A 20,273-nucleotide genomic window follows, 5' to 3' on the forward strand; every position below is an offset into this window, starting at 1 on the left:
TCAGATTCCCATCTATGGCAACATTTACCAGAAGGTGTGGGAAAGAAGAAAAACTTTTGCCTTCAATTTGCATTTACGTACAAGTATACAAAAGTTGATAACTTCAAGTTGCAGTTAAATGCAGGACTTCTGACAGACCAGCATGAAAAGTTTCACTTGCCACTGTATATCAATGAAAGTTCTACAGAACCCTCAGCTGTGCCATGACACAAATATGCTAAGAAAAACAGTAAATGCCTCAGTAATTTAGGTGGTAGCTCTCCTGGCAGCTGAAGACTGCTTCTGAAGTACAACATGCAACAGTTTCAACCACAAATATTAAGATGCAAATTTGACCATATAAGCAAATTGTTACAAATGCATATAGCTATATGAAATTTTATCTTTGCATACAGAATCTACAACACGTAAAAGAAAAAGGTACGACAAGACAAGGCTTTGTATCAAATATCCTTTTTTCCCACTTAAATATTCAGATTTGTATGTGTTTGCTCATATACACTAAACTGCTGTCAAGAAAACATTAATTGCTTTTTTTAAAAAAAGTCATCACCAAGAAGGTATATATAACATATACTATTTGCTTTAGAGTTATTCCAGAGTCTTTCACAAATGCTTTTTGAAGTTTCCAAAATCATCATTTATGGATTTGCCCAAAGCATCAAGAATCCTTTTCACAGACACACATGCCTCAACACTACAATCCATCACATATTACCACTTCTACAAATGCTAACAGCTCCCTTCAGGGTTATGAATCCTTATCTATGAGGTAACTGACATGGCTTTTTCACTCCTTTAACACGAGACCTTGCGCAAAAACAGACAGAAAATGATTTTACATTAGAATAGCAACAGCAAGTCTAGGTTCAGTATCTTGCTTATGGGAAATTGCTAAGTTCTTGCTACTCTCACATCTCATTATCGTTAAAAAAGCACTAACTGCTCTATCCTTGAAATCCCCCTGTGAACTGTGTTCATAACCTACAGAAACACAATTTAAAAAATCATTTGGACTTTTTAGAAAAGGACTGGTCGATGCTCTGACACTGCAGCTAGACAATCTTGGAGCTGTAAATCCCTACACTGAGTTTGTACAGGAAGCCCTGAAAATACAAAATCCTCACTATTACAAAATCCAAAGATCTTAAGTCTGACTCTGCCCCTGGAACATGAAGAAAAACTCACCTGAGAGTCTCAAACTTATGCAATATATGTTTAAACTGACCGCAGGTAGTATAGGTATATATAATTCATAACCCTTATTGACATAATAAGGCAGCACCAATATTACTATTGTGACAGAAGAAAATAGTTGTTCAGTTTGTGGAAATTTGATCCCGTGGTCAGTGTGACATTCAGACTCTGATATGCAGTATGTGGTTAGGAAATTAACTGATAGCTTTGGAAAGAGTTGTCATCAAGTCATCAGGAGTACCTCCACTGGACATGCCACAAGGACATGAAAGGCTATGCCCGCAAGTAGTTATGAATTTAAAGGCCTTCTAGCATTAAAAGAAAATTTCACATTTAGACTGTTTTAGCAAGGAAAAAAACAATGGGCATTCCACATGCTTTTGTATTAAGGACTGAGACTTGGCCAGCAGAAAGCCAGTGGCTGACACCTTTTAAATTGTGTTTGATAAATCTTTAAAAGGCTACAGTTATCTGAAAAATGAGGTCGCTCTGTGTCATCGTTTGACATGACACCATTTCTGGTAAGGGGGAAGGGGCTGTAAAGATGGCTCCTGTAAGTAGTTGCTCAAAACTCTCCCCAGCTCTGAGTCAGACTCACTTCTGAGGCTGAGCCAATTAGGCACCTCTATGATCACTTTTTAAGAAGTCGGAAGAGGAGGATTCTTCCTGTTTCTTCTTTCTTCTGTCCCTTCTTCTTTTCTGAGAGGCTGGTGGTGGTGCAAGGAGTGGGAAGAGAGAGAGAGAGATGTTCATTAAAATGATGCTCAGAGGGTGTGCCCAGTGTGGAGGTCTCTGTATATGCAGAAGCTGCAACTGCTGGGAAGAACCCATACCAGAGAAGTTTGTGGGAAGGACCCCATATTGGAGCAGGGGAAGAATGCAAAGAGTCATCCTCATCTGAGAAGAGAGAAGTGGGAGAGCCCATCTGTGAGAGACTGACCACATCCTCCATTCCCTACTCCCGCCACCCCAACTCCACCTCCCCGAGCCGTTGAGGGGGGAGGAGGCAGAGATATTGGGGGCAGTGAGCTGGGCCCAGGAAGAAAGGAGGGATGAGGGAGGGAGATCTTAAAGTGCTGGTTATAATTTTCTCATCATCCTGCTCTCTTTTTGCTTTTTGTTCTGTTCTGTTTCTTGTAGGTAGTAGAATAAACCTTCCTACTTTCCTCTCTAAGTTGAGTACTAGAGTCTGTTTTGCCCAGAACCGTAATTGGCAGGAAGTCCTCCCTGCCCTTGTCTTAATCCGCATCAACCTTGCTTATCTTTTTTCCTCCCATTTCGCTGGGGTCTCTGCCATCCTAACAAGAGTGGAGGTGAATGGGGAGCACCAAGTGAGAGACTGTCCTGGTGCTTCATTGCTGGCTGGGCAAAACCACAACACTCTTGACTAATGCCTGTACATCAGTTTTCCAGGCAGTGCAGCCTGCAGTAAAACACAGACAAGGCTTTTGACTTTCTCGTGATGCAGAAAGGCTGGAAAGTGACCAAGTGAAATGGAGGCAGTGGGTAAAAAAAAAAATCAGAGTAGTAAGCAGGGACAGGAGCTAGGGGGAGAAGGGGGAAAATCTTCCCATTGAATAACAGCTTCTTTTGATGCATTGCCATCTGCAGCCAGGTCTGACTTCTTTTTCTGCAACACCTGGCCATAAGATCACTCTTGGAAGGAAATAATAGGAGAAATAAGGTCACTAGCTCAGGCATATTTAACTGCTCTGGAGAAACATCTCCTCTTCTTCTGCATTCCAGGCAGCCCAGTAGGGAGATCAGCAAGACCAGCCATGCAGGCAGCACTGCTCAGAGCTGTTGCACAAGTTCTCGTCTACCAACATGCAAAACCAATGGGAGAAAAGGAAAGGGCAAAGGGGAGAGGGGAAAGGGGAAAAGTCAGTAAGATGTTCTGATGTTGATATATGATTCATGTCCTTTTCTGCAAAGTCAAGGTAAACATGGTGACATCTGTATCAAACTGACACGTGTTATCTCTGTTCAAAGTTAACTTGCTATGTCATCCTCATGGTAAACAGCATGAGCTCATGTGAATGACTGTTATATACTTCTGTATGTCAGAAACCCTTTGCAATGTACACACAGCCACCCTTGCTTCAGTTTCAAAGAGTAACCATTAGTGTTTTTTTCAATAACGTGTTTTTTAAAGGAAAAAACGCTTTGAGCTTCCGCCTGAAAACACCCCAGGGGCAGGAGCAGCACGTTGCTGGTTTTACCTGTCTACTTCTGCACCTCCAGTGCATGCAGAAACACACCAAGGCACAGGGAGCAGCCTCCAAAACAACACTTGCTCACTCTTCTAGGAGCCATAAGCAAGCAAACAACAGCCCTGTTTCTGGTGGGAATTACCATCAGGCTGTTTCCTGCGTTCCCACTGAGTGTACTAAAAACAAGTCATGCCATTACAAGAGAGAAGTAGATGAAAACTGGAATATCTACCAACAAAAAGCCTGGACAAAAAATCAAAGTCTGACTGGCCCTACACCTGCCTCTTTAAAGCAGCTGTGCTAGCAGAGAGCATTGTTGCACAGCTGTCTTCTGTGAGGGAAAGGAGGCTGTTAAACCTCATGCAAAGAAGTTACAGAATGCTCACAAAGCTGCCTCAGGACCCTATTCAGCAAAACAAGCCAGCTTAGTTGACCAAGGCAGCAACAGAGGAGCTCCATAACCCAGGAGGCTGATGTCTGCAACTCCGGTGGCTTTCATGAGATGGACAGCCCCAGTCAGCAGTACCTCTCAGCAAAGGTGCCTGGATACCACTGCCCCGACACCCCACGTGCAGCCGCACAAATCACGGTCAGTAGTACAGACTCATTACAGGCCACGAGCACTAAGAATTCAGCATCCATCCTGGCCCTGGAGCAACCTCTGGAAATGCTGGTAACAGAAAGGATGAGTGACTACGAAGGAGAAAAGACACTTGAAACATGCATAAGGGATAACAAAAATATAATTTCACCCACACACAGGCTTCAGAAGAAAGAGAACTTTCTGCTATCACAAAAAAGTAAGAAATACAAACTAAAAATTCAGATTAGAGCAACATAGCAGTTACAGAGTGCTCCTATTGCAAAGGTCCTTCAGCTGACTGGGGAGGAAGAGGGCTAAGCAAGAAATGCTTCAAACAGCAAACCTTTATTTTACTATCAGCTTTTACTGTCTGTTTTAGTAGCTGCTTTAAGAGATATGAAGTCAAATTGGGGCTGCTGCCAGTTCCAAAATGCTCTGCACTACTGTGTACCTTTTTAAAACAAAGAGCTCACACAAACAGGGCTCAGCAGCACAGGACATCAGGGTGTGCCCCAGGTCTGCAGCTGGCGTTAACCTTTTGTTTTTCTTAGTTTTAAACTGAAAAATCCAACCAATCTCCCTGCCCGCTACTGTTTGCAAGTTCCCATTTGCAGCCAATGCAGATTAGCCACTTTGCTGGTGAAATACCACGCAACACATGTTGCCTTGTGCCTGTCACCTAGCAGCCTCGTGGGAATGCAATATGAGCCGGGAAAAGCAATGAAGCGGCAAAAGAAGAGGAGGTTTAAAAAGAGAGGAAGATAAACAGCTCAGAAAGAAAAGCAACGATTCCTTCATTTCCAATTCCTGTTAACGCACCCCACCTTTACACGTACAGTTGGGCGAAGAAAAAGGTAGAAGACTGTGATTTGTCAGGCATACCTTTTAACCAATTTACCTGAGGAAGAATTGGAGGCAAAAGTCATATTAATAGATGAAATTTTAAATAGTCTGAAATATAAACAGAGGAAAGTCTGGTTTTCTACACAAAAGCAGCCATCCTTCCAGCCTGCCGTGCATCCCATTTCTTTCCAGTCTCCATTAATTTTAAGTAGTGTGGTTAATTCAAGCACCAAAGACAGTATTGTTTTGAGCCCTCAGTTTTACAAAGGCTGGTAAGCACTAACGCAACGGTCCAGTGGAGCAAGCTAATGCAAGAACACAAGTATTCATTTACCACGTTTTGCCTCTGAGCACAAACTCAAGACAACAACTCAACCAGGTACTCCTACTCCTCCTCCACCACTGTGCAAACCTGACTTGCAGGCCTGGGTGAAACACTTGCAGCCATGACAAATTTCTCCTGCCCAAGGATATAACCCAAACTCCCTTTGGCCTAGGCAGCCCTTGCCAGTTTGTCAGCTCCTTCCAAGCACAAGATGCTGGTCAGGCAGAAGTGCATCGCTAGATTTATGATCCAGGCAGATTTTACAAGTCAGGTCAAATTATGCCCTGCAAAGGGAAAATAAACCCAGCATAATCTATATCTCCCTCTACCTTCCTTTAAAAAATGACGTATTGTCATCTCCCCTATAGGCAGGCAGGCTTTCATAGCTTGCTGCCCAATTATGGGAGGAATTCAGCCCTCCCCCCTCCAGATTGTACAATGGGCTCTTTATGTAAATCGCTCTGAAAAATTAATACACCATTAATCCATCAGCAAAAGCTTCCTTTCCCATCACTGCCTGGTGGTGTGAGCACAGGCTAAGGAAGGCAGCATGAGAAACTTGATGGAAGTTGCGTAGTGACCAGCAGCAGTACTGGGTGGTTCTTCTGATCCACAGCATGTAAGATCCCTCAGGCATTCGAAGTGTATCTTACATTGCTGTACAATATCAACGTGTCAATGATCAAAAGTAAAAACTAGTCACTGGTTGCACTGGTAGCCTCTCTGAGAAGTTTTTCAGCAGCGTAAGGGGTTAAAAAACAATCTTCAAAGCACACCCTAAAATTGTCTCCTGGAATGCTGGGAGCAAAGCAGAAGCATACACATCCTGTGTTAGAGTTCCTGCATCCAAACCATCTACTAAAGCCACAATTTATTCTGACCCTGGAATTCTGGTCAAATTGCTATTAAGGGCTCCAAGAAATGAAAAGAAATAAAAATTCCATTGAAGTTCAAATGTCCTTGGAGAGCCTGCCTGGTCTTACAAAAGTGACCTTACAGCAAAATTGAGTCAACCTTACACTTTCCAATAACCAGCTAGTGCTCTGGCAACACTAGAGAATCAAATCACTTTATCAAATATGTTTAACCACATGCACACACCCTCCCCTGCCTGCCAGCCAGTAAATGCACTGTTAACAGTAGCTCACCATCTCAGAAGAATCAACTTCTGAAATTTGATTTATGGTAAATATGAGGTATTCTTTTATAAGTATCTAGCAAACTCCATTAAAAAGAACTAAACAAAGAAAATAAAAGTACTTTTTAAAAGTTACATATAAATTATACTCCAGGTTTTGAGTTTTTCAAGGGTCCATTCAGAGCTGCCTCTCTCTCATCCTAGATCTTCCTCCTCCTCTCTGTAGAGCAATTCCCATTAGCACCCCATCACCTGATTTAATTTGCATCTGAGACTTCTTGTCAATCTGCCCTCATAAAAGAAAACACACTTTAAATTTCCCATCCAGATCATAAGGCACTCAAAAAGCCACCCAATCTGTTACAAATGAAGTCTTAAATAGCTTTTGGTGCCACATACAAAGGAGAGATTCCTACAGCACCTGCCCAAACGATCTGCCCATCAACAGCTACTGGCTATGAGAAGCGTAAACACAACTTACCTACACACCACACTGTCAGTACCTTTATGTTGCTCACATGGGAAATTAAAGGTTTTCCCTGTTGATTACTGTAAGCTTTCACAGTTTTAACATGAGTAAAACTTGGCAAGGTGGTGCTGCGCCTCAGGCTTTTGTGCCACCCTCCTCCTACCCCACCTGTGGCTCCTAGCAGAACCCCAGTAGCTGGACAACAGCAGGCAACAGGGGCTGACACCACAGCAGCAATCACAAGGGTTAAAGAGAAAGCAAGTCACCTTTTCTCTGATGGCTCCTGTAGGTCCAGTTCTCATCATCCTCGTCTACCTGCTGCACACACATGGAGGAGAGTTCACCATCACTGCGAAATAATCTCTTTGTCTGCCTTGACAAGGAGGAGAAATTTATCCAGCTTACAGCACGCGAGAGGGAGCCTGGGTTTTGTTTGAGTTTGAAAGATCTTGAAACACACTCCTTTTTCATTTTGTTTCAAGCCAGCTACTGGCCTCTATTCCAGAGAGACCTTTCTGAAAGTGTTCCTGTCCCCTTTCTCAGCAGTTTTCGTGGGAGGCTAAGCAATTTCAATTCGACTTCCGTCTATGTTTCTCCTCGCTGCATTTAAACCAGCAGTAGTATGGAGGTAGGTCACTGTGCCAGCACAGCTCCCCTGAAGCTGTTTTGATACAGCACTTAGGGAGCTGCCAAAGAAAACAAAGGGGAAAAAAGCAGCAGAAAGTGGCACCTTGCAGCAGCTCAGAGAAGCATGTAACGGCTGAGCAGAATATATAGCACCAAGGCACGTGTTTCCCCCATTCTCCACTCAACAGCAAGAACTGTAGCTCCACTCTTCTCTCTGGCATCGCTCCCCAGGATCGTCCACGCGATTCGGTCCTGTCTTCTGGCTCATCAGAAACACCCCACGATGGAGGAAGAGCAGGCAGAGATCACGCCCCAGCATGGCACAGCTCAGAAGGGACAATAGACCGACCACACTTCTGTCTCCTTGTTGTGGCTGCCCTTCTTTCTTTCTCTTAGTGAAAAGCCTGGTGAAGGAGCACCAGTAAGGCTCTCCTAACAATAAAACAGACTGCGTGGCTATCGCCTAGGATTAGAGTGAAACACGATAGGCTCACTCTCCTAAAAGCATGACCACAGAAGCAAAACTCCTCCTTTCCTCAGCGAGCTCAGTGGCAGCGCAAACTTCTGAACCCTGTGTGCAGAAATAGAAAAGCACTTCTGCACCTCTGCAGATTCAGAGAGAGGAAAAATAAAATTCTCAAGCTTATCAACACCACAAGCATCCTGAACAGCGTGCTGGGGATATTAGTGCCCCTATAACTGTGGTACATTTAAAAGAAATTAAATACAAGTGTACAAACAAATAAAATCCGAGAGGACGCATTTAGTGACCAGACTCCCACTGGTGCAGCTGCAGCTCACAAAACAGGTTTTGCTCCCACGTTCTGTCACCTTCTCTTTAAATTAGTGTCTGGAAAAAGCACTCCATGGTGTGAAGTTTTTAAAAGCTCAGGCACTACTGAAAGCTGCTGCAGTGCCAATCACTTGCCCTGCATGCCAACACCAATGCTGCTTCCAGGAGGAAGTGAGCCTGGAAGGGGGGAGGCAAGGACAACATTTTTAAAGCAGGCAGAAGCTGGCAATACTAAGGCATCCCAACACCTATGGGTTTTGATGGCATTTGTCACCAAGATGCAAGCTGACAAAAACCACCCAAGTTTGTGTCCTGCAGCAAAAGAATAGGTTTGAATGTATGAGATGCCCAATAAAATCAGCTCAGCAAATCCTCAATGAGATGCTGGTAGCAAGGAATCCAGGAAAAAAAACAAACCAAAAAACAACCACCAAACAACAAACCAACTGAAAACATGCCACATGTCTGAAGAATAAGCATTAGTGCCTTAACATCCTAATGGCTGCAGATGATGCTAGCAAAAGGATAAACAGCTCAAAAAAACAAGGGTACAGCGTTTCAGCTCTCAAGCTGTCAGTCAGATTTACACTATTGCAGAACACACCCCGATCCCCTAGCAGATGCTCTCACAGCCTTCTAGATTCTGCAGCACAGCCTCTTCAAAACCATTAAAAACAAAGGCTCTGGGTTTTTCTGAAACTTATGGTTTTCTGATTCATAAGAGGATAAGATTTAACCCGCTGACGGGAAGGCAAAAAGCTAAGTACTGTATCAGATTACCCTATGAATCAACCAGGCACACCAAAGTGACCTTTGGCTCCTACTAACACTGCACAATGGGTTGGCCAACTGTCTTCTGTAAATAATTTAATAGGCTGTGTTTAAATTCAACTCACCCAGCAAAGTAATCCATATGTACATGCACAAGTCTTCCACCGCTTCCCAAAGTCAGCAGTGTCGTAGTGGGGTTGGGGAGGTAGGCTGAGGGAGTGTGCGAATGAGTGTGCTAACATTTGCTTTCCTTACTATGTCATCAAGTCCTATTTTGGAGGATTTTGCCTTAAAAAGACCTCCATCTCTGATGAGACAAGAGTCTTGGGGGGGGGGGGGTGGGGGATGTTTTGGTTTTATTCTTTAGACCTTTTACTTAATGGAAGATTTGGAGAATGTGGGGGTGACACACACCCCCTGAGACCCAAACACTGGAATATCCACTTTGGGGCAGTCCATGTTCAAATAGGTAGGATTTAATGTAAGAATCAAATACTATGCTTTATGTCAATTTACTGGTTTTTTTGAGAAAGAGAAAACATTTGGAATTGGCAGTACTGAAAAGCACAGGGAACTTTAAAGTACCACAGCTATTACTGGCTAAATTATAGAGACACAGGCCCTGTTAGGAACTCCTCTCCACTGTACTACATAGAAACAGAACATTAGAGAAACCACCAAGAAAGAAACCCTTCCAGGTTAACCCAAAATGACAGGGTAAATGCCAGAGACCTGCCTGAAATCTTGGCAGTAATTTGATTTTAGGAATTTTCCTGACCAGACTGGAGCTCTGCCTTTATATCATGATGCTGAATCACAACTTGATGACGGAAAGGTGAAAACATTGCTATGGGTGACTATGTTTTCCACTGTTACTGTAAAATACAGAGTGGTGCAACACTGTGCTCAGGGTTTGGTATTATTGTATTTCATTGCAGGAAAAGATTGATTGCAATACTGTCATTACAACAGAACACTTTTTATTTGTAGGTGACAAGAAGCTCAGTATCAACATACATCGTTGCACATGTGGATCAAAAGTAGATTTCCCAGGGTCGAGAGAATATAGTGACCCTCATTTGAGAAACAATACATATTGAGGGATTAACACCAACGGAATTGGTGCTTAATCCGTGCCTTAATCAGTAACCAAACACAAAGCCAAGGAGTTAGCTGGAAAATTTAGCATCTCACACATTTTAGATGATGAAATTTAATTTTGTAAAACACTTTACAAAGCCATTTAAGAGAAATAGAGTACACTTCTAATAAGCTTAATTAATTTTCCAACCTGACTATTTTCTCCTTTATGAAGTCATCACATAAGGAAATAGACTTATACATTTTCCAGGTTATGCATGCAACGATTAAGGCATTACTTTTGGTTTGCTTAATACAAGCCCAGCTCAGTTAAAAAAACAAAACAAAACAAAGTCATCATGAAGGAATTACAGCAGATGAAACAGAGTTTGAAGTAGAGAGCTAAATTTGTTCCTCCTTCCGGCTCTTTTTTACTTTTCTTTTCCCCTTTTTAGAGGTGAATAAGAGCAAATATGCATAGCTTCACTTACCATCATGATTTTTACCATCTATCACAACGTTATCATCAACACACACACACACACACACACACACACACACACACACACACACACACACACACACACAGCTCACATCCACTGCGTTCCCTGAAGGCCACCAAACAAACAAAAAGGTTGCATAGAAAAGGTTTCTATTCCATGTTAAAAAAAAAAAAAAAAAAAAAAGAAGGAGAACAATAAAAATCAACCTCCAAACCCCACTGACCTACTCTGGTTTTGGTTGGGCTGTGGGTTTTGGTACAACTCACATGTTAATTTCATTCCTACATTTCCTAGTCTTATACTTTTTTGATGACTCAACCAGACCAGTAACAATCGTGATTCACAAGTACAACTTCCTGGGCCAGCCACTGCCCCAAATAGCCTAAAGGATACCTCTCTCCCAGGCTTACAGGGTGTTTTCCTTCAGGTGGTAATGACTCATCAATCATAAAGACACATGGATCACTGTCAAAAGCCCGTTGAAAACACTTTGCCTGCAAATTTAGCCCTTGGCTAGGCAGCTCTCCCTGCAGCAGGGGAAATACATTGGTGCCCCTAGAAGCCCTGAAAGGCCCTCCATCTCAGAAACGGCTCCAACAGCAGTAGATCTGCTACCTATGGTCACCTTCCTAACACCGCTCATCTCCAAGTAGAAACACGTGGGAATTTCAGCAGGTATCAAAATCTTGTAAACCTGACCTCCATCAGAGGTCTTCATCTACAGCATGCCTGTTCCTATATAAAACACTCGCACAACAAACCTGCAAAGTAATCCATTTTTCTGCATGATTGTTTTCATAGCAAATCAGCCACCATAGAGCATTTTAGTATTGCAACAGGGCGTCAAACTTCCAGTTAAGATTGTGCCCCTTTTTGTGCAGAGCACACAGCAAGAAACACTTTCCAATGTGAATGGATCTGAGAGGGGAAAAAGCCAGTATAGAAGGAAAAGGATCAAAGATGAAGTTACTTGCCTAAGATCACAGAAAGAATAAGCAGCAAAGCTAAGAAAAGAAAGTAGGTCTCCTGGCTACCAGCCTCATGACCTACTTAAGTAGACCCTGTCTCAAACAAAAAGCAATGCTTATTAATTGCTTCTATCACAATCACTACAGAGCTTTTGAATGCCCTAATTACAAATGAAAATTTCCTTCCTGTTTCGCTACCCATTTTATCCTTTTGGGGTGCTTTTCAATTTAAAAATATGTCATACCATAAATAAGCACCTAGAAGGAAGAAGGGAGTTGTGCACTGTAGAACTGCTTCAAGCATCTCATCCACATTTCCAACTTGATTGGGTCCATTGAAAAAAAAAAAAAGATTTCAAGGAGAGGGAAAAAAAAAGGAGAGAGGGAAAAAAAAAAAATCAGACTGCAGACAACAATAGAGGATAAAACCATTTTGGACAGGTCTGTGTGATGCACTTGACACCAGGCTCCCTCCCTTCAACTTCTATACTCATAAGGATTCGCTGTGTCAAAACAGGCAATGTTTTCTCTGATTTAATGCTTGGTAAGGAAACTTCATGAAGCCCAGGGACAGTTTCTATAAAGTTCTAAGCTAACCTGGGCCTGGTTCTCCCTTCAACGTTAGCTGCACATAGGGGTAACTACTGCACAGCCAACCAAACCACTCTTACTGTAAGAAAGGAACCGAGCAAGGAACACAAACAAGGTGCTTGCATGATTTGGTTGTTAGCAAGATTCATCCAGAAACAAATGCTGTTTTTCTCCATGATATTTCAATGCCAAAAGAGCAGGCAAGTTAACAGTGCATACAACACCTACCTGCTTCAGCTGTGTACAAATACATTCACAAGTTTCTGTTTTTTCTGACTCGGCTCAATTCCAGAATTCATGGAAACTCAAAATTTCAGAGTAAATCCACTTCCAAGTAAGTACACACCGAGTTAGGCAATCGCTGACTGCAGAAGCTCTTTGAAGTAGTGAGTTTTGTGACTGAGGATGATGGATATTCTCAGGAATACAGGAGGAAAGGGCTTAAACTGCGTTCAATTGCAGCCCTGTCTGTATATAGACCTTTTTTTTTTTTTAAATTACCTCACGGCAGCCACTATTTCACAAATAAAGGAGCTTATTTAATGGCAAAATAACTTCTGCTCTCCCAGCGCACAAGCGTTGACGTGAGGATTTATGTCGTGGTACAATCTAAGGGGCCGAGTCTCGGGCCGCTGCTGAACTCCGGCAAGCCGCGCGGCCGCGGGCACCGCAGCAGCAGCAGCCGCCGGCCCCTCGCGGCGCGGCGCCGCAGTCCGGGCGCGCAGGGCGGGCCGCCAGGTGGCGGCAGCATCCACGCGCCGCGCCCTCTTCCCGCCCCTGCCGGGTGACAAACAGGCTCACGGGGACGGGGACGCACGCTTCTCCTTTACTTTTTGGCCAGTTCCTTGTTCCAGATCATCTCTGTTTAAAATGCAGTTAACAATTGTCGGGGGGAGGTTGTTGGTTGTTGTTGTGACGCGGGAGTGGCAACTTGCTCATTAAGAGGGCTCTGCTAAAAGCTCCCACTGCCTGTGGCCACTGCCAGGATTCCTACACAGATTCTCACAAACTGGGGGGGTCCTCTCATAACACAAAGATTTTTAAATTTTTTTTTCTTTTTAAATCTGTTAACCACAGGGTCACCTCCCTACCTAACCTGCGGCTTGGCCTCCTCCACTGTTAGCCAACACATCCCAATGGTCTGTGATGATTAAGAATTGAATGTTTGAGGGAGAGGCAAGTTTTCTGCCTGAAGAATTTTTCTTTTATTTTCCCCCGCACTTATCTGGTCACTGAAAATTTATCAGTGACAGTTCCGATCAACACAAGAAGTCACTTTCAGGGCCTGTGAGAGAAACTTGAGCGATATGCTACAGAAGTTAGGCAGCATTCAGCACCTCCTCACTCCACCACACACCCACCTGCTCCAAACTGCTGTCCCAGATGACAAAGTGTGCTCCAAATCAAACCACTCCCTTGCATCTCATCAGGAGGCTCATACCTCCCAAGAAAGCTATGTGCTTTTGTAATACCCTGTCTCTACTTCACATATATTCCTCTCTGCTCTTGAACACTCTGCAATGAACACACAGGTTTAAACAAATCCTGATTTTACAAATGCAACTTTGCACTGCTTTAATCTAAATTGTTATGCTCTCTCTCACAACTTTACTCAGCATATGCTATGTTCATACCAAGAAAGGGAACAAATCACTTTTAATATCTGAGTATGCACATGAACCTTTACAACATGCCAATTACATTAGAAATTTAGAAAGATGAGATTCTGGTGAAGCACAAGAAAATTCTACTGGATCATCTAAGTTTCCTGTGGAAATACTGACAGCTGTACTAGAATGATCTGGAAGCCTGGTAAAAATTAACTGTTTAAACCACATTTATTAACATGTAATTGAGGACCATTCTGACAGCAGGAAAGTACCCAACACAACTAAACAAATGCCTTTCTATTTCCCACTTCTCTGAATAGGAGGACCAGGGAAATTGCAGAGAGAACATGACTGTTTGCTTTGAGGTGGAAGCCCTCTGCTGGTTAACATAAACTAATTAACACAGTAATCTGAATGTTTTTGTAGATAACAGAACCACAAAGAACAAGAAAGGAGAGAGTGGCTAAAGCAGCAGCACAGAAGAATAGTCAGTAAACTCAGAAATCCTCATTCTTTATCTTATTTACTAGGCCCATAAATGCAAAAGAAATTTGTTTTGTTTTCTTTTTTCCTGTATGTATTTACACATTCTTTGATTTACAAAATACACTACTTAATGAATCCTACTAGGTACTTGCAATAATCAAATGATAAAAAAGAACTTTAGAATGTAGTGAGACGCTTGGGCAGACCAGACCATTCCAACACCAAAAGCGTAATTCATATTTATGTTATAACGAGGTCTCACTGACATGCAAAACAGAGGCAACTATTTCTTCCTACAGATACAAATGCTGTTTGGGCACACCTTTTTGTCTTCAGTACTGTACCTTTAAAGCATATTTCAAAGTTACTTCACAGCCAAACCAGCACCTTCATTTAACCTTACTGACTTTGTACATGTCTCTTCTAGCAACCAAGCTAAGAATGTACTGTTTCTGTAAACCATGCATAACTATAGAACTTCAGAAGAAAGACAGAAGGCTCTCTTTTGCATACGTGTGCACAGGTATAGGATTGCTGTCATGCTTTTTCCAATTCATTTTAAGTTTGCATGCCTATTTCGCCTGATACGTGGTAAGTACAGAGGAATGTGTTGCAACTCCGAACAAAATTTGTAAATGAAACCCAGCCCCACCACGCCTAAAGGAATGCTGCAATGTTCTCTCTTCCTCACAAGAGGCTCTAGGTTAAAAGAAACTCATTTCTAGGCAGAGGATGAGCACAAGGAATGTTGCTGACACACAGAGAGTGCAAACACAGTTTGTGTCTTGGTTGCTGTCCTACATAGTTACATTTAATCCCAATTAAAATATCCCAGTTAAAAGCCTGATACAAAAATCAAGAGAAAACAAAACGTCTAAAATAATGAACATATGACCTAGGTATGTGTACATGTTCTGCCTGTATGGAGTGCCTGTGTATGTGCTCACTCCATATGTACACATCCATATTTTCAGCAGGAGCACCAACTGTGACCAATGAGAACAAGCCCCCTGCTGCAATTTCCCCTTCTGCCACATACAGGGCTGAAATCAGCTCTTGAGTTTTTCTGCAGCCCGAAAACATTTTAACATTTTTTCTTCTACCAGTAGTAGTTTGCAGGTGGAAAAAGACTAGCATACAAAATAATAATATGTAGGGACATTCTTATAGAACCTACAGTCTCCTCAGCAGACCCTATGTAAAACATTTGACACACAGGAAGGACTCCTATTCATCAGCTGCCAAAACAAGGTGAGGACAGGAAGGAGAATGAAAGCCCAAATTATCATCAGTAGAAGAGAAGACAGGATAAATAAGGACATTCACGCTAGCAGCAGGAATAATCTCACACTGCCTCTGAACCACTGGTATATGAAATAATCAGCCTTAACAGAGCAGCTGTTTAGTCACAGTTAAGAAATCAAGTGTCAATTCTTAAATCCTTGCTCTTTGTTCACAGCACAAAGAAAAAAAAAAAAAAATCAAGGCTCTGCAACCCTATGTAATTTGCACCACAGCATCTTGTTTGCATACCTAAAGAAAGCTCCTCTTCTGGCATACCACTTAGTGAAACACAGAGTGGAAGGTGGAGAAAGTGAAAGAGAAGTCATGTGTAACTGAAATTACAGGTGTAAGAAATGTTTGTTCACCAGATACTAATCTGTTGAGAGCCCAGTGGATGTCTCCCACAATACTAATACCTCAAATCAACTTCTTCCGAGGAGGAAAGTGTTTAGAAAGCAGACTTACTGACTTCTCACAGTCAATGCCAACCATCAATCACTGTCAGCTGGTTTCATTAAGGAAAAGAAGATTCACACCTTGATAATCATTTTAAAATGAAGTCACCCTAACATTTCACTATTAACCAGTGGACTAAATTACAGGCTTAGTCTTCACCTAGGGCTTTTTCCTGCCCACTAGACAAACTGCTTGCAATGCCCTGCTAGCCTGAAAGCAAGTCTTAAGCTCCTCATCACGCAGGTTCTTCAAAGCCTTCCTCTTCAGATGCTTGTAAATAGAGTATCAATCCCGATATATCATTAACTCCCAAACACCTCCTTCAACATGGCTTCTTCTATGACTATGGCCAAAATACTGCTCCTGTCCTTTATTGGTGGTGTTTTTTTCAACAAATGAAGTAAAGCAATTGGCACAACTGGTAGCCCATGTGCCAAATCCAATATTTCATGAAGTCTTTCACCTTCTCTTTCACAATAACAAGGAACATACGGGTCAAGCTCGGTAACTGAGATTGCACACTTTCATTGGAAGAAGTGTTATAGAAGAAGATCCCAAGAACAGGCCCAGGTCCCTGGGCTGCACACCACAAGAGCAATATGTCCTCACATTTTTCAGGAGATGACTGCTGAGAAAAACTAGGATTCAAAAATGGAAGAATTCTTACTGTATTCTCTGTGTAAGCAAAAATCAAGGCCATTAGACATAAAAGGAAATGTCAAACTAATTTACGTTATACAGCCCCAAAAGAAAATATTCAGCACATGCTTTAAAAGATAGTTTTTATTGTAAAGAAATCAAAAGTAATTGCTGTGATTTTCACCTAGTTCTACCTGTAAAACCAAGCCTCCTTCATCATTATGAAAACTACTGCACTAAACTCAAACAGAATCAAATGACATTGAGAAGACACTTATTTCACTTGCAGTAAACATTCCTTATTTTCAGGCATCTGGAAAATTGCCAGCAGTAGAAACTGATGCCTGATAGATATTCCTAAAGAAATATGAGTACAGCTACATGAGATAACATAGAAAATAAATTTATGCAGAAATACTTGCTATCTAACCATGGGCTCTATCACATCCCACATTCTGGTTATGCAACAAAGTTTATCCACCCAGAGGAGTCTGCTGACAAATCAGGAGAATGTTTCTGATGTATTTATTAATCAAATTAAAACAACAATGATTTCTAGATGGGAACTACCACCTTCTTTTGATTCACATGCCTCCCATGCTACCTGTTCTAAACTCATCAAGTTGACAAGATTATCAAGATTGCTTAAAGAGACAATAGTTCCCTGTGGTACTTTTTTTTCCCCTTGAAATAGCAATATGGAAAATATGCTCATTTTCTCAGCCAGTTTTGGCACAGAGATAATGCCATGCTCTATGGTTAATTGCTAGCTCTTCTTCCTCTGAGGCACTGTGACTCATCTCTGCTTTCCACACTGGTGTCTTCCAAACAATTCTGGGTAAAACTGTGCTAGTTCATTCTCACCAAAGACATTGTATGAGAGCACAATTACACAGAAGGGGTCACATATTAAACAAGGCTTTTTTAAAGCATTCCATTAAAAATGTGCAAGGCAAATATTGCAGTAACTATTAATCAAGTCTAAAAATACATTAAAACTGACTTCATGAAAGATGCTTTGGCATTTTCTGGCATTTAAAGCTTTTCCTTCATGTATGAGCACGGCCACAGCAGGATTTGTTCTCATCCAATGGCACCTTTTCCCAATCTCAGACAAACAGATGTGAGGAGATGCTTTCAATCTTTACTTGCAGACAGTAATTTTTTTTCATTATGACAATGCGTTACTGAACTTGGTGGTAGACACCACCCACTTTCGGGAACTCTCAGTGTAGTTAATGCTCCTCTGCTTGGTCTAACATTGTTGTTACATTACTGCACCCAACTGAACTTCATTTATGAAGGGCTACTCCAGCTACAGGATCCTAAGTTATTCTGTTTAGTTTAGGGCCAGCAAAAGGTAACAGACTGGCAGCTCTAAACACTACTCAAAAACAACAACAACAAAATCTTATTTTAAAAAAAAAAATCGTATTATGACTAAAATATATGGTACCTGTCAGTCTCCTTCAGCAATGAGTGAGCCATCTTAAGAGACACAGTTTAGTTGCCAAGTCAGTATCCTGCATGGCTTCTCTTTAAAAAAAAAAAAAAAGGAGAAAAAAAAAAGTTCATTTTATAGATATTTATTTTAAAAAGTCCTGAACAAACAGACAAAGCAGCTCCTTTATGGCTCCCAAATTGTGGGCTGCTCTAGAGGTCACTATTTCAGAGGGAAAAAAAAAAAACCAAAAAACTTACAACAGCCCTCAGGAGAGTGCTTGGAACCTACCCTCTTGGGTGGTCAGTGTGATCTAGTACCTTTTTTTTTTGCTCTCCAGTAAAGCCAGAAAATAAGAGCTCCTGTCTTTCCCTGCCCTGTGCACCGTGGCAGCCAGCCACACTGCTTCTCCTGTGTGGCACAGCTGTTTTGGGGACTGCCTGGGACACTGCATCATTGCAACTGCAACCTTTCAGAAATACTGGGATTTAACCTAAATTACTGCAGTGAGACAACTGAGGGCCCTAAAACAGCTGTGTCAGCATAACTGAAGGGACAGCAAGCTGAAGAAGAGTGGACACAAGCCCAGGAACTTCTTCAGAAGCAGAGCATGTCAGGTTAACCAGCCATACCGTCCAGGCTACATCTGTCCTGGGGTTTCTACAAACTGTTCAGTTCTCTTCTGGACAATTCAGGGTATTGATAAGGAGAAGGTCATAGCACAATTCTTTGCCAAATCCCTATTCAACTCGTACTTTAAAAAAAGAAGAAAGGAAAAAAAGAAGGCTTTTATTTTCAATCAAGACTCATCTGTGGTAGCGGTTTTTAGGTTTGTTCTGGAGTATTTTTTTAAAATAATCCTTTATTTTCACTGTGTGTGAGTAAATGATTCTTGAAGTCTTTGTTAGTTTTCAACATATGAAAAAAATATTACAGAAACTTTGTAGTGGGATGAGGTCAGAATTAGGCACAGAGAGCACTCAGAGCATTTGTGTGAATTATGTCACCAAAAAAAAATTCAAAACACTTCATAAAAATGTGTGGAAAAGTCATTGCGACAGCACAAAAGGAATATAGCATCCAAGATCACAGAAAGGTCATTACTGGATGCAGACTTTTTTTGTTTTAGTTTTGGCAATCAGTTTTGCTATGTTGGAAGTTCTCTCCTGTGCTAAGTAGTTCTCATCATATCCAAAAGCAAACAGCCAACACAGGGATTCCAAGAGAGGGAAATACTCTTATGTTCTCCCCAGTTCAGGAGAGGATGGAGCCAAGGTAAATTATTTAAGAGAGTTGTCTTCTGAAGTAAACTTTTCTTTTAGTTCATGGGTTATTTCTACATTGCCAGCCACCTACAGATATTACAATTTGTTAGGGCAGCTTGCTAAAATTGCATGGAGATGTGTTTCTACCTTAATTCCAGGGAATCTTATTTCCTTTACAAATTTTTAACTCTAGGCTCAGTTGGCAAAGCTGCTGCCTGCTGCTTTAGCTTTCAACATTTCTTTGGGTTTTTTTTTTTTCAAGGAAAACGTCACCTTCAGATCTTAGTACAGAAAGCCACTACGAGACTGGATAGAAAATGCATTTCTGTGATAGAGTGGCAAGCACAGAGGTGGGGGCGGCGGGGGGCAAGTCATTAACGGGAGGGAAGGGCAGGACAGGCATCCTGAGCCCTCCAGCCTTGTTGGAAAAGAGATATCACTGCTGAGATGAGGACACAGCTCCCTCATTGACCAAAATACATAGCATGCATACACTTCTCCTCAGAAAAGCAGCTCAAGATGAAGCCTGAAACCCCCCTCTGCCTTCAGCAGCAGGTCCACTGGGCAGACACTCATCCTTTAGGCACTACCAGATAGTTCTAAGCTTAGAAGAGGGCTGTTGCCTTTGCATGTCTTTAGCAGAGGTTCATCTGCAGTTGTCCTACAGGTTCTGCCTGTAAAACTGGGTCTACAGTCTCCTTGCAGGGAGGCTAACCTCCTGCCTACCTTCTCTTTCCATCCCACGGCCTCTCCATAATAACTGCTTTCTTCTCCAGTGATGGACACTGTTAGTCAGAGCTGCAGACTGAAATGTGAGAAAATACCTTTAAGCCTCATCCAACATTTTCTCCAGTGTCATTCCCTCTCCATAGGCAGCTTCCCAGGATAGTGCAATTGGGAGACTAAGCTGAGAAACACAAGGTAGCACAGAGAAACCACACTGCCACTCTGCATATGAGATGTAGGGCTAAACACTATGCATGTGCTTGTG

At 42.1% G+C, this 20,273-nt stretch overlaps 1 protein-coding gene across 1 annotated transcript in view; it reads right to left on the reverse strand.

Moving 5' to 3' along the window:
• Positions 1 to 7,239, reverse strand: part of NHSL1 (NHS like 1) — a 108,741-nt gene extending 101,502 nt beyond the window's left edge. Inside the window, exon 1 of the mRNA XM_061989722.1 lies at positions 7,035 to 7,239. Coding sequence (XP_061845706.1) covers positions 7,035 to 7,239 — 205 coding nt within the window. The remainder of the gene's footprint in view (positions 1 to 7,034) is intronic.
• Between the last annotated feature and the right edge of the window lie 13,034 nt (positions 7,240 to 20,273).

This window comes from Colius striatus, chromosome 2, assembly GCF_028858725.1.
Source record: "Colius striatus isolate bColStr4 chromosome 2, bColStr4.1.hap1, whole genome shotgun sequence".
In the NCBI taxonomy this organism is placed as follows: Eukaryota; Metazoa; Chordata; class Aves; order Coliiformes; family Coliidae; genus Colius; species Colius striatus.